At 41.5% G+C, this 21,835-nt stretch overlaps 1 protein-coding gene across 4 annotated transcripts in view; it reads right to left on the bottom strand.

Moving 5' to 3' along the window:
- Obsc (Obscurin) overlaps window positions 1-21,835 on the bottom strand; it is a 242,466-nt gene that overhangs the window by 134,067 nt on the left and 86,564 nt on the right. For all 4 annotated transcript variants that reach the window (XM_064698377.1, XM_064698378.1, XM_064698380.1 and 1 more), the window contains 2 exons: window positions 15,740-15,924; window positions 455-1,015 (listed from right to left, as the gene is read on the bottom strand). In XM_064698377.1, coding sequence (XP_064554447.1) covers window positions 455-1,015; window positions 15,740-15,924 — 746 coding nt within the window. The remainder of the gene's footprint in view (window positions 1-454; window positions 1,016-15,739; window positions 15,925-21,835) is intronic.

The following is a 21,835-nucleotide window of genomic DNA, read 5'->3' as shown; positions in this document are numbered from 1 at the left end:
TTGCTGTTTATTAAAATACCTTGACCAAACTCGGCATTTATTTAAAACTTTTATTTATGCTTAGGCCAAGTTGCGTAGAGCAAAAACTAATTGATGTTAGTTGGGTATTTCACACTAGAGGACTCTTATTTCTTTTTAAGTAATTGCTTTGATGATTTGTCTAGCCAGTACCAATAAAAATATAAAAAGAGGGATAATATAATAGTTTTGTGCAAAGGTTTTTAGTATGCAAAAGGAAGCTTCTCTGACCCCATTATATATGTATTTGTTGTACTATATCTATCTTTAAAAATAGATATTTTTTTATGTAGAAGAACAAGAATAAGATGAATGGAATGTAAGCAGCTCGGCAGTGAGTGTACCATGCTTCCTAGTCTGGCACTTCCGAACTCTCTACTTAATGATAATTATATACATTTTAAGTAAAAAAATAATTTTGTTATTATAGATTTACCTTGCACTGTTAAGTTAATAGATGCTTTGTCCTGTCCGAGCTCGTTCACAGCTTCAATAGTATATTCTCCAGCATCCTCAGTATTTACACTTTTTATAACCAAAGACATGCTTTCTTCGTCCTCAAACATAAATTTATGTCTTTCATCAACTTCAATGATTTCACCTTCATGTTTCCAAAGCACTGCTGGTTTGGGAAAACCTTTGCATTGAAGTTCGAGAATGGCAGACGCTCCCAAACTTGTGTTTGCTTCTCGATGTTCAATTACTAGGGAAGGCTTTTCAGGTTCCCTATTTAAAGTTTGGATGGCACCCTGAACAGATAGCTCTGCACTGCAGGATATATTTCCAGTTGACGTTTGTGCAACACACGTATATATTCCAGCATCTTCAGGCTTGACATGCTGAAATACTAAAGCTAGGGAATCCTCATCTTCGCCAAAGAGAACTTTAAATCGTTCCTCCGGATCAAAATCTTCTCCGTTGCGTTTCCATGAAAAAATTGATTTTTCTCCAGACTGTAAAATTTGACCACTTAAAGCTCCAAATGGGTTTTTAAATTCTAAAAAGAAAATAATACGTTATAAGAATGTTTATCATTTTTATAATTTTTTTTGTTTTGTTGCAAAGCTAAGATATACGTTTAACTAGAACTGAACCCATTCAAAATGGATAAAAGTGTATAATGTATTTGTGCAAATGTAACAGATAGAAGGAAACATTTCCGACCCCATTATGTATATATATTCTTAAGCAAACCATGCATCAGTGTAAGTGGCTGACGCTACTGCGATATGCTGGATGGCAGTTAATGTGGAGGATATGAAGGGTGCTACAGTGATCATCCCACTACTTGCCCCCATGAATTCCTCTAGTGTTGAATTCAACTTTGGCCTTAGCTCGGCTAAGGTTGAACCAAGCGACAAGCCTATCACACAACCTCGGAGATAATGTGCCCGATGCATCCTTCGTTACTTGGGACATAGAGGTCCTCTGAAAGGATCTTTCACACGATGACAATGCAGACGAGACAATGGTGGACGATATATCTTCAAATGTCTCTTCTAGTGCAGAGACATCTCAAACACTGTAAGGCAGCGTCAACCACGTTGCAGGCAGAGCTGACATAGTTCCAGAGTCTTGCGTATTGGGTGCAAGGATCTTGGTTTAGAGACATGAACTGCCGGTAAGTATAATATTGTTTCCCAAGTATAAGTAACCTTTTGAATAAAATATCAGGCACAGGAAAAACCAAATTGTTTACGAAGAATGAAAAATAAAAAATAAAGCCCACACACCAGAATATAGGTATGCCCACTGTATGAATAGTTTTGTTTGACAATTGATAAAATAATTGAATTTTTGACATTTTTGAGGATAGTTCTGAATTCCTTACACGACCTTTGACGCAAAGCAATCTGAATACGTTGAGGATTAGCGAAATTGTATGCAGTTTTGCGCTGTTTTTGTTTTTGACGATTCTGTTCAAGAACTGCCTGTGCGCCTCCGAATGCCAGTGATAAAGAGTCGGGGCAGATTGCCGGCGTCTTATAATTTAAGCTAAAATAAAACTTGTTCATCTAGAGATCAACCAAACAATGCAGTCTTCTTAACTTCCTCTTGCACAAGGTGAACCAATACAGAAGCAGACTGTGCGCTGCCAAAATTTCCCTTGTTTACCCGAGTTGATAGATAATTACACCTGACACCAGGATGCGTTAGGATGCCCAGTCGACTGGTTTCCTTATGGAAACATCGTGGTACCAAGAATTTCTCGGGATCATTTCTTGAATCTCGGCACTATTGTTGCCGTCAAATGATTTTAATTTGAACAGAACGTGCGACAGTCAGGCCGCGTCTCTCCGCTTACTATTCTTTGATAGTTTCGATGAACGTGAGTGATCAAGGTTTGGCGAAAAAGTTTGATAACATCTGTTTAAAATACGTGCCCTTGAACGTTAAAGAGTAAAGCCATCACATATGGCATTGCCCTCGATCGCTTGCCTAGGGCAATGGGCGAGATATTCTGCGACAGGGCTGCTCGTTGGTTATTGAGTAGTGGGCTAAGGGATGTGCATTGTCAGTGTTTAGGAGGGGTTTCTTGGAGATCTTCCTGCCTCCACACTATTTCGAGAGGCTTGAGGACGAAATACTTTTCCGTCGAGAGCACGGGGGGGAGAAATTCAAATAATACCTGATAGAGCTGAGGGCTTTAATAAATCACGCCAGATATGAGCCGGCGCAGGAGTTGCACCGAATATATGAGAATGCCACTCCCGAACACAGGCACTACCTGCGACGGCAAGATTTCGCCACCTTGTCCTAGCTGACGCAGATGGCTGTGGAGTACGAGACGGTCATGAGCCAGAGGGTGGAACACTCAGGAAATAAGTCAATGAGTCAGTCCCCATGAGTCCGGGTAGCGCAGAATGGGAGAGGACAGTACAACCCACGAAGGGACGCCTCAACCCGTTCCAGAAGGGTCGCCACCCTGCCCGCAGTGGGCCATGCGGAGGCTGCCTATCATATGATGAGCCAAGAGGAACCGGGTACGATCCGCGGCGAGCATGTCGTAGGTGCGCACAGGGCCAATCCGCCAGGGAGTGTCCCAACGCACGCGTCGTGTTCTGTTAGGTATGTGGAAACCGGGGTAGGAGTAGCCAGGATTGTTGTCGCCGAACGGAGGCGAGAAACGGGCAAGGGCGACGCCCAAGCCAGGTTCGTCGCTACAGTGGAGATTGGCGGCCGAACGATGCGGGCGATTCGGGGAAGAGCGGAGGACGTGCAGTCGCGCATTGGGGTGGCAGACAGGATCCTCGCTAGAAGTAGGGAAGGCATTGATGTTAGACGCTGGCCTACCGGGGAAGGTGATCAGTATGTCGATGCTCATCATGCCCTCGATTTAAGACGACGTCATCCTGGGAATGGATTCTTGGGTGCAATGGCCACCACAATGCGCTGCGACAAAACAGAACTGGTCCTGGAGACGGTGGTGGCACCGGTCACCGGCCTGGGAAGAGCGAAGAGCCGAAAGAAGGCCTCTCACGTCAGAGAAATGGAGCACCTGCTCGACAACCGGATGAAGAGGACACAAAGAGCGAAGTACCAAAAGAAGGCCTCCCACGTTAGGGAGAGGGGCGTCTGCTCAGCAACCAAAGGGAGAGGACACGAAGAAGGGAGTGAATAAGGGGCCTCACTCATGATCGGACCGAACGCACGAGGAGCCCAAAAGACAACGTGTAGAATTACAGCAGCGGAACTACGCTGGTCATGGTGGCGGCAAAAAAGTGTTACGAAACAGAGGAAGTAGGAGCAATGGATAGAATCCACCAGGACGCAGGGGATCGGGAGCAGCTGCCAGAGGGGGGCAATCATGGAGCTCCATCTGAAATCGGAGTGGTGCACGGAAAAGGCGAGACACAAGGTGAACCCAGCCCAAAGGGGCAGAGTGGCCGGCGGATCTAGATCCGGAACTAAGGGAGTTTCTGGAGTTGGATATGGCGCTCTTCGAGGGTCTGCAGGGGGTCTCGCATATCGCGGAGCACAGGATTCGGCTGAAGGACGACAAGCCACAAGCTGGAGCCTAATGCGTTCGTCCACCTAGACTATATCGTGGTAATAGGGGCGACAAAGGAGCAACACATAGTGGCCAACCTCTGGCTAAACAGGAAGAAGTGCAGCTTCTTCAGGGAGAGGGTGGTCTATCTGGCACATGTCATTTGCGGGGAAGGGATACGTACTGATACGGAGAATGTGAAGGCGATACGTAACATTAGGGCCCCGACTAATTGTAAGACGTTGCCGCAGTGTCTGGGGATGGCATCATGGTACAGCCGCTAACGGCGCTCCTAAAGAAGGAGCGGAAATGGTCATGGGGCATTGCGTCAATTGTTAGATAGCTTTACGACTTCCCCTGTGTTGGTTTGTCCGGACTTTTCCGCCAAATTCGTCTTGCAGACCGACCCGAGTGAGTATGGCCTCGGCGCGGTGCTGACGCAGACGCTAGAGGGACAGGAGTAAGTGATAGCGTACGTGAGTCGGAAGTTGCTGAAAGCTGAAGTGAACTAGTCCACCAACGAAAAAGAGAGCCTGGCAATCGTGTGGTCGATCCGAAAGCTTCCTAGAGGGGTACCGGTTCGACGTGATAACGGATTATCAACTCGATCGAGAGCCCTTCAGAGAGAATCGCGCGATTGGCACTGGAACTGCAACAGTTTCAGTTCGCTGTTCGACGTTGTGGCTGATGCACTATCAAGGTATCCTCTAGAGACCCATTTGGATCAACAGACGGACGACGAGGTTTATATTCCCTGGGAGCTATGTGTGGCCAGGGGTCAACGGCAGAGGGTATTGGAGGAGTGTCATGATGCTCCCACGGCCGGACATATAGGCTGAGGAAAACAGTATCAAGGTTGACCCAGTAGTACTACTGTGCGTAAAGAACTTGAAGTGCTGCGAAGTCTACCAGAAGTTCAAGAGCGAATAACTCAAGCCAGCTGGTCGCATGCTGACGAGACAGATATCAGTGCTGATGGCAGTCCTCTGCGCCGACTTCGTCGGTCCACGGTCGAGACATGGCAACACGATGTTACTGGTGCTCCATGCTGCCTTCTCGAATAGGGTGAAACCGGCCCACACAGGAGGGTTACTGCGGTTGGACTCGATGGTCCTGTTACGGCAGCACCAACTGTTCAACGCCACTGAGGCCTTCGCTGCGAAGTTAGCACCCAAATTCGATGGCCCCTATTGGGTTACCAAGTTCATGTCGCCTAATATTGTGCGTCTCGTGAAGCCAGGCGAACGAAAGAAGAGGGTGGCCAGCTGAAACCTTTCTACCAGGAAATGACTGATGATGAAGGAGAGAGGCAAGGACCCATGGACGCCCACGAGTAGGCGAAGAGTGAGAGCGACACCAGTCGCCTATCATAACACCAGTACTAAATTTAGATTAGACTAACACTAGTAGCGTAAACAGAATAGGCGTCATAGAATGTTAGCCGCACTGTGAATATAGGGTATTTACAACTAAGTAATGGTTAAGTTAACGAATAAGTCCAATGTACAGATGGACCCCGAAGTTATTACGATCTTGTCGGACGAACAAGCCGTCATCGATGGAAGTTACCAAGTTAGCCCGCCACAGATCATAATCATAGTATTATATCGTATTAGCATTGTTAAGCAGATTGTATTAGAATAAGAACGTAGTTAATTAAGGGCAAGGAGCCACGTGACTACGTGATGACTATCAAGGGCATAATTTATGTTTGAATTTAACCGCCGGCCGCCGCAGCCAACGTACGTTGCAGATCAGTTGTTCAACACCGTCCTCGAGACAGCAACTCTACTTCGGCGGCGAAGAGCGAAAGCTTTGAAGCGAAGTTGCGAAAGCTTGCGGAGGAGTTGAGCGGTCGAGGCTAGCGCACGGCTCGACTGCGAGCGTGCCGGCACTTTGTGCGCGAGTCTCAGGTGAATAGACGTGTGTTGAAGAAGAGAAAAACGAAAACATAGCCCTAAATAGGGAGCGGAGCGCTATGGCTCCAGGCAGAGCGACAGGGCCTTTGCATAGGGAACCAGAAAAGGGTAGAGTACAATAGATATAGAGAGTGAAATGAAGTGAATAAAGAAATGTTTGAAATGAAGCCCGCTTGTTCTTTTTATCAACAATTAATATTAATCTTGAGTACCGTGGCTAACTTGTGTTCGACATAACCCCTCCCCTAGCCTTAAGTGTGGTGTGCAGTGGTACGAGGCTACGGCCCGTCCCCCGTGTGAGTCATCCCGGCTTTGTGTGTGGTTCGAGGCTTTGCCCCGTTGCCCGTGTGAGTAATCCCGGCTTTGTGTGTACGCGTGTTCAGACGACCTCAGGTTGATAACGACCGCGATATTCAACGAGCGCCGAATACAAACTCGGCCACTCTGGATACATGCGGCTTTTCCGCCAGCTCTGTCCACACACAAGGAGTGGATGCGCATATTTGATCAACAACAGGGTAGCGACACCGTGGGTGCGACCTTCAGCAGCTCGTGAGGGAACCCATCAACATACCCTGTAAAAGTAGTACGAGGTTTAGTATGTTCGAAGCGCTTCCCCCCTCTAAGCCCAACATCCTAGCAAATTAACAAATGTCTTGTAACTTGCTGGCCCTGGTGAGACTGAGATTTGTACCCCGGCCAGGAGCTCCTTTACAAGAGTGCCCATTATGGTGATGAGGCGATCCATTGAACAAAACGCGCAGCTTGCATCTTGTAACTGCTTAAAGGGGAGGCATGGATTTCTTAATCGCATGTTTCGTTGGTTGATGTAGACGGGACAGTACATAACAGTAAGTCTTTTGATGAAGAAATAAATCTAGGATCTGCTAACTGAAGGCCGTCAAAGATCGTTCGTAGGTGCGTCGACATTTTTCTTTTCAAATGTCAGGGTAATCTTTCCCTGAAGGTATACGGTAATCTTCAGTGTGTTATAGAAGAGTTCGGATAATGTATCCAATAACACACGGCGAGTTGTGTATGTAGCTAGTGCCCTTTTTCCATCCATGTCTAAAAAACAATTTTTTTCATTATCGTGACAGATGACAATTGGGACCGGAATTTACCTCACTTGAACTTATTGCATTATTTACATTTCGATGACATGGAACCGGACTTGAGGCGATCAAGACATATAGATTTACCTTTCTCAATTCAATTCAAATTGCGAGCAATCATATTATATACTTTGTTACAAGACTCTGTTCAGTTTTGACTAAGGTGGGGGTGAATTTCGTAACCTTTTCGGCTGATGCATTGGAGCAGGTAAAATTTCTCCCGACATGCTTCAAGGAAATCACTGAAGTGCTCAGTTGTTGGTAAATGACAGCATGGCTTGTGTCCATCCACTTGTGTCGTGACTGCCGATCAATTTTTTGCGACAAGAAAATAAACTAGCGAACAGCCGCTTCCAGTCTGCTCAAATGCGTCTAATCCTCGAAAGATCTCAATTGCACCCTCTGTAAACTTGCATCAGACTTATAAATTGATAATAGAAGTAGGAATGTGTCCAATAATAAATGGACGTAATGAATCATATATCATTTATACCGTTCGATCAGGAATACATAGAATTTTAAGAACTGACGCTGGTTTAAAAAATGTACATATTATTCCTACAGTTTTAAGGAAGCTAATCGATTTAAAATAGTAAAATATTGTCTGTATTTCCCAAATGGTGCTTGTTGTGTATTATGCTCCCACATTATTCCTTGAATACAGACTTTGTATATATATATATATATAAATGTTTTGTTGCGTAACTTTGGCAATTCTGTTTCTTGCGGTGGCGGCACAATGGCATTTTCCATTTCTCTTGCGTCTGTTCTGCCAGAAAAGCGTTTACAAACTCTTGTTGTGGTTGCACGCATCGCATAATTGCGTGTGTAATTGAACCGCAAGCTTCGAGATGTTCTGGTAGCTGGCTCGTTTGAGCGCTTTATTACAAAAATTCGCATTGGGGCAAAACCTTCAACTTTATCAGTCATGCGATCTCTAGTCTGTTCAAATTAAATTCAAACATCTGTTTGCCTCGATAGTATTGTCATAACGGCATTTAAATAACAACAGCAGATTCGGCTCGAAAGAACTTTATATGTCGAACAATATATGCAGTTTTTTTATACCCTGAACCCAGTAAAAATAGGTTAAAATTTTTTTATATTTGTGCAAATGTATGTAAAATGCAGAACGTAGCATCTCCGACCCTATAAAGTATATATATTCTTGATCAGCATCAACAGCCGATTCGACCTAGCCATGTTCGTCTGTTTGTCTGTCCGTCTGTCCGTCCGTTCGTCTGTCCGTCCGTCCGTCTGTCCGCCCGTCCGTATGTATGAACGCTAGGATCTCAGAACCTATAAGAGCTAGACTTTAAATTTTGGCTGTAGGTCCTCCTAGTCCCCGCGCAGATAGAGTATGTTTCCGATATTCGATAACTTGCCCCGTTTTCAAGTAATCGATAAAAATCGATATCGAAATCCCGTTTTCTGAGCAATTTCGGCAAATTATATGAGCTAGACTCACCAAACTAGACCTGGAGCTTCTATAATAGTATATATGTATATATCAAGTATCTTTCATTTTATACCTAACGCCACCTCCCCGCTACCACCAAAAAGCTATAAATCAAGTTAATTATCCAACTTGTATTACCCATCAATTTAAGCCACAATTTATATGCAATTGAATTTTTGAGAATACACAAATATTCTTTATTCTATTCTTCAATAAAATGTAAAGTCGAAAATTTCATTAAGATCGGTTAAGAAACACAAAAGTTATGTGCGCACGTGTGAGTAGCATAGCTGCTGCGCAAATTCCAAGAATTTCTGTATACATGTACACACACACATTCATGCACGTCTTCTTTGAATTCTATCAACAGCATTGAAATTGCGATTGTATTGTTTTCTGTGTTGCTATTTTAATTGATTTTTTTCTCATTAAAGCTAAAATATTGGTGTGGCCCTTGAGTTGAGGTAGCGGCAAGTGGTGCGGTTAGTTGCGAGTTCGAACCCTGCCAAGGAAACCATTTTTTTTTTTTATTTTCATTTTTTTTTATTACTACTAAATCAAAAGAGAGCGTAGCGCAAGCTGCATTTGGTGTTGGAAGAAGAGGGTTCAGGGTATCCCCTAGTCGGGAGCTCCCGACTAGAACCTCTTACTTGTTTTAGTATGCCATCTTGAAAAGATGTCGTCGTGGCTGTACCCGTCGCTATGTATATAAAAATTCACAATTCAGAAAGAACTTTAATCAGCTGACGTGTGTAAGTTCACAAAATTACCCAACAACAGAGTGGGTCACTAACCAATCACGCAAAAGTTTTAATGCACTGGCAATGCGGACGATGCCGGCCGATATACGACGCCATGTTAAATGTCAACGATTTTAGGGAGTAGCTCACTTAGATTTTAAGAAAGTGTGTTCTTTAGAGTTAATTGCATTTTTGACAATAAGCCACTCGATACCAACTGAAGCGGTATAAAACCACCCACAACAGCTGAAGGCACAGCATCAAAATAAACAGTTAATAGGAACTATTGATGTCTTATAATTTTATATTGAAAACACAGTTATTACAAAACTAAATTGGATAAAAAAAACTAATATGACAATGTCTCCAGTGTTAATTATGCGCTAACCGCTTTCTTACAAGATTTAAGTTAACGTATGGACAGTATCAGTTCCAGTAGTAGAAACATAAAGACTGGAAAATTAGAAGAACGGTTTCGTGCAGTGAAACTTAAGACATTGTAAGATCGTTATTAGACTTTATAGGGACAACATGACACATACGTCTTATGGAGGAAACCGGTACAAGCCGCTTAAAAAACACGGCGTAAGTTCAAAACATAACAAGTAAGAGGTTCTAGTCGGGAGCTCCCGACTAGGGGATACCCTGAACCTTCTTATTCCAACACCCAAATGCAGCTCGCGCTACGCGCTCGTTGCTTTAGTAGTAATAAAGATAAATTAAAAAAAAACGAGAAAGAAGTGCTATCTTCGGCACACCGGAAATTTAATACCCTTGCAGACCCAACCTTTTCAAAATGCTCATAGTGCTTTGCCCGTATCTAAGAAGCACAGGGAAAATAGTTAATGCCGAGTATGGTTAAGATATCTTGAAAAACAAAACAGGTTTCCATACAACAACTTAATTTTCGACCGATCTTTCCTATGGCAGCTATATGATATAGTTGTCCGATCTTAATAGGATTTTGCATATATATGGGGAGCGTAGTAAAACTAATAAATACCGAGTTTGGTCAAGATATCTTGAAAAACATAAAAATGTTCCATACAAAAACTTAATTTTCGACCGATCGTTCCTATGGCAGCTATATGATATAGTTGTCCGATCTTAATAGAATTTTGCATATATATGGGGAGCGTAGTAAAACTAATAAATACCAAGTTAAGTCAAGATAACTTTATAAACAAAAATGTTTTTCATACAAGAACCTACTTTTCGACCGATCGTTCCTATGGCAGCTATATGATATAGTGGTCCGATCCAGCTGGTTTTGACATATGAGCTGCGTGCAACAGAAAGAGGGAATTATGCAAAGTTTCATAAAGATAACTTTAAAACTGAGAGACTAGTTCGCATAGAAACAGACAGACGGACAGACGGACATGGCTATATCAACTCGGCTGTTGATACTGATCAAGAATATATATACTTTATGGGGTCGGAGATGTCTCCTTCTATGCGTTACACATTTCACGACAAAATTATAATACCCTCTGCAAGGGTATAAAAAGTTCCCTAGACAGGGTTCGATCTCGCAACTGACCGCATTACTTTCCGCCGCCTCTACGCAACACCCACACCAGCCAAAAAAAAAATAAATAAATTTGCTCGGTAGTGTTCCGACTCGTAACTGACTGCGCTACTTTCCGACGCGTCTACTTAATAGCCACACCAATAATTAAGTCTTGATGAGAAAAAAACTAATTAAAATAGCAGCACGGAAAACAATACAATCACAATTGCAATGATGCTGAAAGAATTCAAACAAGACGGTCATGAATGTAAGTGTGTACATGCATACAGAAATTCTTGGAATTTGCGCTAGCTGCTGCACGTGTTTGCAGGCCAAAACACATTTTCTTTCGTGTTTCTTAATCGATCTTGATGAATTTTTCAGTAATAGATCTTATTGTACTATAAAATATTCGTGTATTCTTAAAATAACAATTGCATTTAAATTGTGGCTTAATTAGGTAGGCAATATACGTTTGTTTACTGGCATGATTTATAGCTTTGTGGTGGTAGCGGGAAGGTGGCGATAGCTATAAAATGAAAGTTACTTGATAGACATATACTATTCTATAAACCACATGTCAAGTATCGGAATATCGGAAACAAACTCGATCTGCGCGGGGACTAGGAGGACCTACAGCTAAAATTTCTCTAGCTCTTATAGGTTATGAGATCCTTGCGTTCATACATACGGACGGACGGACGGACGGACGGACAGACAGACGGACATGGCTAAATCGACTCGGCTGTTGATGCTGATCAAGAATATATATACTTTATGGGGTCGGAGATGCTTCCTTCTGCCTGTTACATACATTTGCAAAAATAAATTATACCCTTTTTACCCATTTTCAATGGGTTCAGGGTATAAAAATGAGAAACAAAATAAAGGGAACAGCTTACGTGGTACTGGCGTCAATCGACATAATCAACTTGACTTCACATATTCGGGCAATCATATATTTAATAGTACAGCAAATCTCGACGCTCTAGGAAGGAAACCTGATACAAAAAAACGATCATGACCTAAGACAACACCAAAGGTGTCATACTGAACGAAATGTACAAACTGAGTGACCTACTTGTTTTTATTTCTGCCGAAAGATGTTCCCTTGCATTGGGTTTAGCCCAAGAGGTCGAATAGGAAATGGTAGTGCCCCACATGGGAATGTGTCTATGGATGTAGACAGTTCGTCAGGGAGAACAATTTAACTCTTAATAGACACAGAGGCTTCGAAAATGTATATTAAACTACTACAAAAGATAAAAGGAGTCAGTAAGGGAAACTTTTCGAGTAAAATTAATTCCCGGCTTTAATGCAGTTAACCATAAATGCGTTATGCATTACACAATCTTACGACATTCGACGGAATGCTCGGACTAAGCATACTATGCCAAACAAACATATAACAAGACTTCAAAGCCCAAAAATAAATATCCAATAAAGAATCAGAAAGATTCCAACTTATATTAAAGTTCCCCAACCAATCACATTAAAATTTCAAGAAATGTTGAGAAACCAAACCGATGTTTTTGCAAGCACAACACTATAACACAAACATTGTTTGCCCCATCAGAACCGAAAATGGGGAACCTATTTATTCTGAAGGTCACCGTACAACAACCCCCTCTGGGTAGTTGACATAAAAGGAACCGAAAAACACAGTAATACGAAAATGTGTTTGTTATAAATTTTAGGAAATTTAACTAAAAAACAAATGACGAAAGTTATCTCTTACCAAATGTTACCTGCATTCTGTCAAATTTGGGGAAAGCATGGCAATTCACGTTGGACCTGAAGTCAGGATTCCATCAAATCCTACTCAGTGAAAAAGGTAAAAAACGAATTCAGTACGTTTCCCTTTGGATTGAAAATGTACCAAGCATCTTTTATAGTGTCACTGATGACGTACTCAGGGAGCAGATAGGCACATCGTCATGGATAAGTTTTATGAAGCCAACAATCCAATGTCTTTCAAAGATAGTGTCGAATTTTGTGAGTGCATAACTACATGCCCTGAGAAAGTAGAAGCTATTCATAACTATAAACAGCCGACCATACTGTTCAATGTCCGGACATTATTTCGATTGGCAAGTTACTATAGATGATTTATTAAAGAAGTCATATCAATAGCAAAACCTTCAGGTGATATTATGAAAACAGCAAATAAAGCGCTGGCAATCAATAAAAAAATTACTAATAGCCTTTGAACACAAACAATGCGAATAATATGACAAGCTCAAAAGGTACTTGCATCTGATAATGCGATGGAACTCTACTCCGACTACAAGAAGTCGTTTTATTTAACAACCTGAAGAACCTGTGGACCCTGAAGAACCTTAGTTATTAGCTATACGGAGTGTAGAATTTAAATATCTTTACAGACTATCAGTCCCTAACATTGGCGGTCTCAAGGCCAAGGCCAAGGAAAGAAAATTACTTCACGGATGCATTGTTACGTCAAAACATTCGCGCTTTAGAAGAATCCGATGTTGCTTCGATATATAGCGAGTTATCATTCACATACACTGTCAAATGAGCAGAAACCCCGGTCAGCTACATCAAAACCAAAAACTAATAGAAGAAGGTATAGTTGCCTTGGATCGAATTCAGGAAGGTCAAGAATACAATGTGATAAGCGCCAATTTCTGTGAACTTCCAGTATTACCATTTTTTATACCCCAAACCCATTGAAAATAGGTAAAAAGGGTATAATGTATTTATGCAAATGTATGTAACAGGCAGAGGGACGCATATACCCAATAATAACCCAATTTATGCTGCCCACACATATAAGCCACAATTTAAATGCAATTGAGAATTTTTGAGAATGCACAACTATACTATAGCACAATAAGCTGTACTGAAGAAAATTTCATCAAGATCGGTTAAGAAATACAGCAGTTATTAAAGAAAATGCGTATTGGCTGGCCTCGTACTTGCGGCAGCTAGAGCAAATTGCAAGAATTTCTGTATACATATACACACACACATTCTTGCGCGTCTTCTTTGAATTCTATCAACAGCAAGGCAATTTTGATTGTATTGTTTTCTGTGCTGCTATTTGAATTCGTTTTTTTTTCATTAATTCTGAATTATTGGTGAGTAGAGGCGGCGGCAAGTAGTGCGGTATATTACGAGTTCGAGACCCATCGAACTGCTGAAGCAAACTAGCGCGTAGTTCGAGCTGCATTTGGTATTGGATGAAGAGGGTTCAGGGTATCCCCTAGTCGGGAGCTCCCGACTAGAGGGTCTTACTTGCTTAGCATAAGTTAGTAGAAGCATACCTGACGAGAAAATTCGGCCTGACAAAACGCATATTAACCTATATTTTAAACAAAAATGAACAGAAAGTAGAAATTGAAAAATGTAGCTGAAAGAAATATCAACGACACAATCGAACATATACTCAAGGCAACCATGGAATACAACAGGACAACCCACTCAGTTACAAACAAACGACCTACCGAAAAATCCATTCACCTCCCCCAGAGCTCGGCGCTGTATGAAGAAGTAAAGTTCTTATATCACTGAATACCCAAACATATAGGTTTAATGAAGTAAGATAAATAAAAATTTCCAAGAAGAAGATAAAATCCTTGTAAGATCAAATAAGAGACTGGAAAATAAGTATATTTATTATATACTAGCGGGTATTGCCCGGCCTTGCCCGTGGAACGCTTTGTACTAAAAAAGATATTACCTTTAAAATTAGTGCACGCCCGTGGGAAAATGAATTCTACCCATTTTGATCTCCTCTTTTATTGAAAAATGTGATTTAAGTGCATCGAATTAAGAACCAACCACTATGGTAGATGGAACTTCCCTAATCTCTCAAAAACGTATCATAAAATTCTTATCTATAGCTTTGAAAATTGGTTTAAAGCAAATCGGACAAAAAGCACAAAAATCTTTGCATCGAATTTTTCACCAGGTAAGCTTGGATTCTGCAAAAAAGTGTGAAACACGTCTCAAAGATGGATTTCACAAAAAGTGCGAGAGATCATGAATTTTGATAAATCAAAATGTTTCCCTTTCCGTTTTCGCTAATTAACCACAGTTACGGGCGGTATTTTCCAAATCGCCGAAAGACGTATTTATTATTTTCTTATGTAGAGCATTGAAAATAAGTTTGATGCAAATCGGACAAAACCTAAAACTTATCCCAAAAAATCGTTGAATCGAATGTTCCACCGAGGAATATTTGATTTTTCGAAAAGTGTGAAACACGGCTCAAATGATTTGTCATATATATATTTCTGTGCCTGGCACGTTTCTCCTTACCTTCGACGATGTGATCTTTTGTAAATGGTACGTAACCTAAAATATTATGTGAACAAATCTTTTAACGCGCCACCAAAAAATGTTGATATTATTACAAATATTAATACCATACTTACAAAGACTGAGTATATGGAATATATATTGAAATATGAAAGCTCGTATTTTAATATCTATGCGATGGATAATTTCAAACATTAGTTTCGTACGGGCGGAATATTTGGAGCTGAGTTAGGGCATTATTAATAGAACCCCATACAACAAAATTTTTATTTTGAAAAAACAATAGTTTGCATCGAAGAAATTCGATCGAAATGAAAAAAAAAATGTCAATGGGAATGCGTCGATCTGGAGAAAGGATATAGCAAATATATATTCTCCTATACCATAGCCAAAACAAGTTTCTAATGATTTGCTGATATCTCGTCCGATTCCCAAAATATAAAAAAAATTTATATTGTGACCAGATTATTAACGTTTTACTCAAAATCTATAAGATACCTCAGGTGTATGAACTTAAAATTTCATGATAACCGGACAACAAACAATATTAAATTTCCAATAGCGTGGATCAGGCGAAAGAAGCAGTGAGGTGGAGCAATTGGTCATAAAATACAAAACAGGCCCTCGAAATGAAAAGATACATGTTGAAGCATTCAAACGAAAACAATATTGTATTGCATTTTTTTAATGTATTACTTACCCACTGTAGTTGCTTGAGCTTCACACGAGGCTTCACCAAACTTGTTGGTTGCCTTGCAGGAGTAAATTCCAGCATCATCCTTCTGAACGTCTACAATGACTAATTCGTAGAATCCCAAATAATCCTTATCTCTAATAATTTGAATTCTATCACTGCTTTCCAGAATTTCCTTTTGATTCTTAAAGCTAAAAATAAAGAGCCATACGAATATTTTGTTATTGAATTATAAGTATACAAACGTAATAGTTACATAATATTGTTAAAGTAAAAATTTAATTATAAAATTGTAAGAAGTAGTAACTAGTACTTCAATAAACTTTCTTGTATTGATTTTTAGTCTTGAATAAATGTTGACTCCATATCATCTTTTGCCCTGTGCTAATAATTTACTCTATTAATTTAAAACTAATAATAATAATAATATTGTGCCAAAAAAATACTTGAAACACAGTTGCTCCGAGGATTCTTGGATACTATGATATGTGAGATACACGTCTTTAATAAATTTTCGTAAAAATCTTTGAAAATTAGTTTGAACTCAAAACTTCACCTACCAAATCTTTGACTCCAATTTATAGCGAGAAGGAATGGATTTTCCTAAAAGTGTGAAACACTCCTCAATGAGGCATATCGGATGGTAACCAAAAAAGTTTCATACAACCGTGTTTCACGATTTTTGTACATTTGCGGGAGGGACTTCCCAAATCCCCGTATTAGCTGATTATTAATCAGTCGGTCAGGATAAACAGTTTTATATACAGAGGTAAACATAGATAAAAACACAATGAAACATTTCTGTATTGTGGGCACTTTAATTTGTAATTTTAATTTCTATGCTAACTACTATTGTCTGAAGTTTCCAAATTTTCTGGGCTTAAATTTGGTATTCAGATGTGCGCACAGTTTCACCCATAGGAAAAAATAGGCATATTCCTGTAAACTACTACATTAACTTTAGTAAATTCACAAGACATAACATAAGCTGTTCAAAAGAATCATATAACAAGTTTAAGCGAGTATTGAGCTACTTAAACTCAGGTGCTCTCACATTACCTGATATGCGCGGACGTAATCGGTCGAATGTCATTTTTGAACTTGAATATATCAGAAGGACAACTCGAACCGATAGGATTTTCCTGGACTACCTGCAATATAGGCTGGAAAATATAATTCACCCGTAACAAAATTAGTTGCCGGTTAATTCGGAACTGACTCCAGCAGCTCTCAACGCACAACAACTGGATATCTGGTTACGTTGGTAGGCCCAGATGCCTTTTGTGCGATTCCGTGGTCTTCGACCTAGTTGGCAGCGACAACCTATTCTCAGAAATCAGAAGAGCTCTGAGAAGGAACCAAACTAAGATATTGTTCCACCGCTAGCCTCTGGATTTGATGACTTAAGACTTTTGGTCGCCTACTTTGTAAAGATATCATCTTTACAAAATGCGACCCTCCCGTCATACAGACTGAATGCTTTATTTTCGGGAAGACTATGCGCATTCTCTGTGAATTATTTGGTATAGAAAGAAAGTTACATTCACATTGTTAAAAATTGTTTTTGCTGCGTGCTACTACTTGCTGACAAAGCAATTTGTTTTAGTTGAAAACCGAAAAATAAGGTAGTAAAAAAATTTAGCAACTCGTCAGCGTTGACGTGCTGACATGCACCCAGCCAATGGCAATACAAATAGAGCCACCATTCCAGTAAGTACTGAGATCAGCAACGCACTCACAATTAGTCAAAAGGGGTCGTCTCATACTAACGAGGTAGCCCAACTAAATGCTGACGCCGAAGAAGCACTTCAGATTCACCCTTCAACCCTTTAATGGAATCCGAAGACCCCGGCAGTAGCCCACACGCTGGTGCTAGTGTGAATAGAGACCCATGTGACGCCCTAGTGCGTATAATAAATATCGTCAAACCCAATTCACCCGCTGCAGCCGCGGCTCGACTGATTCAATCACAGGCGAGAAAAAAAAAAGATAAGCGCAAATTATTAGACAACAGGTCCCCACCTGCCGCGCGGTAAAACAGAACAAGACTGACATCAGTCCAGTTGGCTTACATGCTTCCAATAGATATGCTCTGTCGGCATCACCAGATAACGACGAAGACCTGGATACTGACGAATCTGAGGCCGAGCAGATAAACTCAGTCCAAGAAGAGAACTTGCCTGCCTCGGCGACTCCTCAGGTTGGAGGCGGCAGCCAGCCCAACGCTGTCGCCTATGCTAGCACCAGCTCCTCCGTGCCCGAAAAATGGGCCAACAACAATGCCCCCACTGGAGGAAAGAAGCCACCCCCGATCGTCCTAAATGGCATCGACGACATCAACGACGTGTGGCTCATACTATCCGAAGTAGTGGACCTGAATAGCCTGACCATCAAATCCAACCTAGGTAGGACTATGCGTCTCCTAGCCAATGATGTGCCCACATACAGGGCCATCATACAGAAACTGGAAGATCAAACAATTGAGTTCTACTCATACCAGCTGCAGGAGGAGAAGCCCTAACGCATAGTAATCAAAGGCCTCCACCACTCCACAGTCAACCGAGAGCTCATCGACGACCTGCGGAGCCAGGGCCATCCGTGCTCCACGTACACAATCCGGCTAACAGTAAGGAGGCTCTTACCGTCAGGAAGCTAGCAAGCAGGTGGTCGAGGTGGAGACTGCTCGAAGAAGCCAGAATGTGGAGCAATGCCATAGATGTCAGGAGTATGGTATGGTATGGCACACGGCCACATACTGTAGAAAACAACACAAATGCGTTAAATGCGGCCTCAATCATCGCACTGCTGATTGCACACGGCGCGACTCAGTTCCATCAACATGCGACCACTGCGGTGGTAACCAGCCTGCCAACTATAAGGGCTGAGAGTGGTTCACCGAATATACAAAGCGTGTAGGGGCCCCAAAGCCCGCCAAAATGAAAAATCTCCCACCGATTCAAGGGAACCGAAGCCGCAGCAATAAAGTTCATGGGCCTACACCTGTTGACTTCCCCCATGCAGCACCCACTTAACAAGTAGAAGGGCTTTCATACGCCGCTGCCACCAGAAGACGACTAGCTGCATTCAGGGAGATGGACCAGCGCAAGCTAAGCTACATAGACTGCTAAGGGAACAGCAACAGGAGGGACTGATGAGCACACCACTATAGGTTGTAAAGTAGTTTCTTGGCCGGGGTAATAACTCAATCTAACCAGATCCACTCTACAAGAAATTTGTAGTTTGCCGAGACGTGAAGCTGAAAAAGGCGGTAAGGAGCCGTAGGGATAACTCCGCCACAGAGTGGTTGCTAATACTAGTAAGGAAGGAGGGGAAGCCGCTGGGATCGCTCCGCCACGGTTAGGTTACGGTAGGTAGAACCAGCGGTCCTACTTTCCCCAGAATCTTTGGCTTCGAGACGTACCCTGTATACGTGACTCAAAATCATTCAGCTAGTGGCGGCTGCGCTGTCCCCGTCCGGAGTCACTTGGTTCACTTCACGCAATTGAGCATTGCTAATCGTGTTTACCAATATTCGTCTGTGAAAGTCTCCACTGATGCTGGTAAAGTGGACTACACCCATGACTCACGATACTCGCTTTGGCGAGCAACAAAAAATCTGAAGCACCAACCCTGTAGAACCGTTCCCCTTCTTCGCCACAATGGTAAATACCGCCTCACAGACGAAGAGCAAGCTGATACCTTCGCCAGCCACCTGGAGGAAAGGTTTTCACCATTCCACTCGGCCTCCCCAGAAGAGCTCGATGAGACTTCCCGAGCGTTGGAGACTCCGATTCAGATGTCACCACCTATCGGTCACATCCGCGAGGAGGAGGTAATCAACGTCGTCAAGTCCTTCCTAGGACTAAAGCTTCGGACTATGCTGGAATATGCCACACCGCCCTGAAGGCCCTGCCAATGCGCGCGCTTCTTTTATATAGCATTGATCTGCAACGCCATATTAAGCACGCAACACTTCCCTGCCCAGTAGAGGTTAGCGAGGATCCTATGATCCAAAAGGAGGGCAAGCCGGAATATGACCCTGAGTCTATCGGCCGATCAGTCTCCTACCTTCCTTGTTGAAGGTCTGGGGAAGACTGATTGTTGCCCGAGTTGCAAGGCTTATGGATCACATGGCCATCCTTCTTGATCACCAATTTAGGTTCAGGGGAGGCCAACCACGACATAGGAGACGCCCTAGAGTCTCCCGACTACCTACGTGACGACGCAGCCTTATTCAAAAAAGCCGCTTTTGACGTTTGTCCACGATAAAGCCTGAGGGCCTAAACAGGCTTGGCGAAACATCACCTAAGTCAACTGTGTTGTAATAAAAATGTATGTTTTTTTTGATTCAATACAATAAACATTTAAAAAGCAAAAAAAAAGAAAAGGTTCTAAGGCAGGCTCTACAGGAATGACTCCAGAAAATACCATAGGGGTGTTAATCGGACAATCGCTTGGACAAGGCAAACTAAGCTAGGATCACGGTATTTGATAATAAAATGTAAAAAACTATAATCTAATAAAATATTGGCATTGGCTACTTCCATTAAATGAGTTACAGTGAAACTTGTAAAGTTCTTATTTAAAATGTTCTCTGAGTCTTAAGAATCAAGGGTAGCGGGGTAAAATATGTTAATTTCTGCCAGTGTAACCTACAACATGAATGTTTCGAGTTCTGAAATTAAAATACTGTCCTAATGGATCTCCCTCCCCTTAATTGAATATTTGACCTGATTATGCCATCTTTTAAGAAATTGCTAGCTTAGATATTTACAAAAAAGGACACCCTCAGTGGGCAAGAATATATTTTCTCTATTCGTTCACTTGTTTTAAACTGTCTTATTTCCACAGAAATTTTATCTAAAACGGATACTAAATCATCTAGTTCACTGTTCCCGCCAGAAGTAATTATATAGTATAAAGTGCTGATGTCAGCGCTACTTAGTATTTTTGCTTACATGCCTTGAAATGCTAATTGAATGAAATAACTATGGATAATGAAGATCGACGATTGTGCATTGAACTGTTACGTGAACTGTAGAGTACAAAAGTTGAAGCGGAGCTGTTGTGGATTTTCACTAGGCAGGAAGATTGTGCAAATAATTAGTTTAAATGCTCGTGTAGGACTATAATTCGAACAATCACTATTACTGCTAAGGGTATCAGTCCTTGTAAAAATTTTTGGGTTTTCGAAGGCAAACATCCGTATAAAGCTAAAATTTTGATCAGTATTTTGTTTTTTCTCTTTAGTGTTTCTTTTAAATTTAATCGCCGGACTAGCGGGTTGTATTTTTATTTAGTTGAGTTTTTTTTACCTAAGAATCAAGTTTTCGAGTTGGGGGCCAGTTAAGCTTTTTTTGGATTCTCCTAACTATGCGAGGTAACTAAGTTATAAGAGATTCAAGTTTTTTAGCTCCGAATGGATTTATCGTTTAAAGCAAACTAAAATTTAGTACAGAAATGTTCTTAAGGCGAAGCTTGACCTGTGACCTACTTTCGCTCATCGCTAAGTTCAAACGGATCGTATTTTATTGTATCGGCATCAGATTGTTGTTCATGCATTGATCATTGTTTTACTATGCACGATCGAACGGCCCTTTCTTATAGCTGGCCGACTATGTTAACTTACACACTTTTTACCCATTTTCATTGTTTTTTGGGTAAAGTAAAAAGAAATTCCAATTGGAACTACATTTAAGAAAATTGTTAGTATTGTAAAATACCTCTTTGCGAATATAGGCATATTCTATGACGCTCAGTCGGGTGCTAGGCAGGCCAGCGATAGTTAGGTGCTTAGACATGGCTTTGCTGAACACGAAGTTGAAGGCGAATCGGGTACACGAGACGCGAACGACAAAACTTGATGATAGCAAGACGTCAAGTTTAAGAACAATGCATCAGCCGGCTGCCTCACCAGCGAATGAAAAACACAACCAGTCATAGGAAATGAACGAAAGTTCGTCTAAATGGGCAAAATATAATCTAAAGGTAGGTATTATTAAAATTACACATTAAAGCAAACTTTGTTCCCATCTCCGCACCGAACAAAATAGTATTATGAATATTGATTTGTACAACATTGAGAACAACAACGAAATCAAA

Source organism: Drosophila montana, unplaced genomic scaffold, assembly GCF_035044405.1.
Source record: "Drosophila montana isolate Dmon_TW-CO22-7 unplaced genomic scaffold, ASM3504440v1 contig_599_1, whole genome shotgun sequence".
Taxonomy (NCBI): Eukaryota; Metazoa; Arthropoda; class Insecta; order Diptera; family Drosophilidae; genus Drosophila; species Drosophila montana.
The sequence above is the reverse complement of the archived record's forward strand: the minus strand, read 5'-3'. Positions and strand labels throughout refer to the sequence as shown.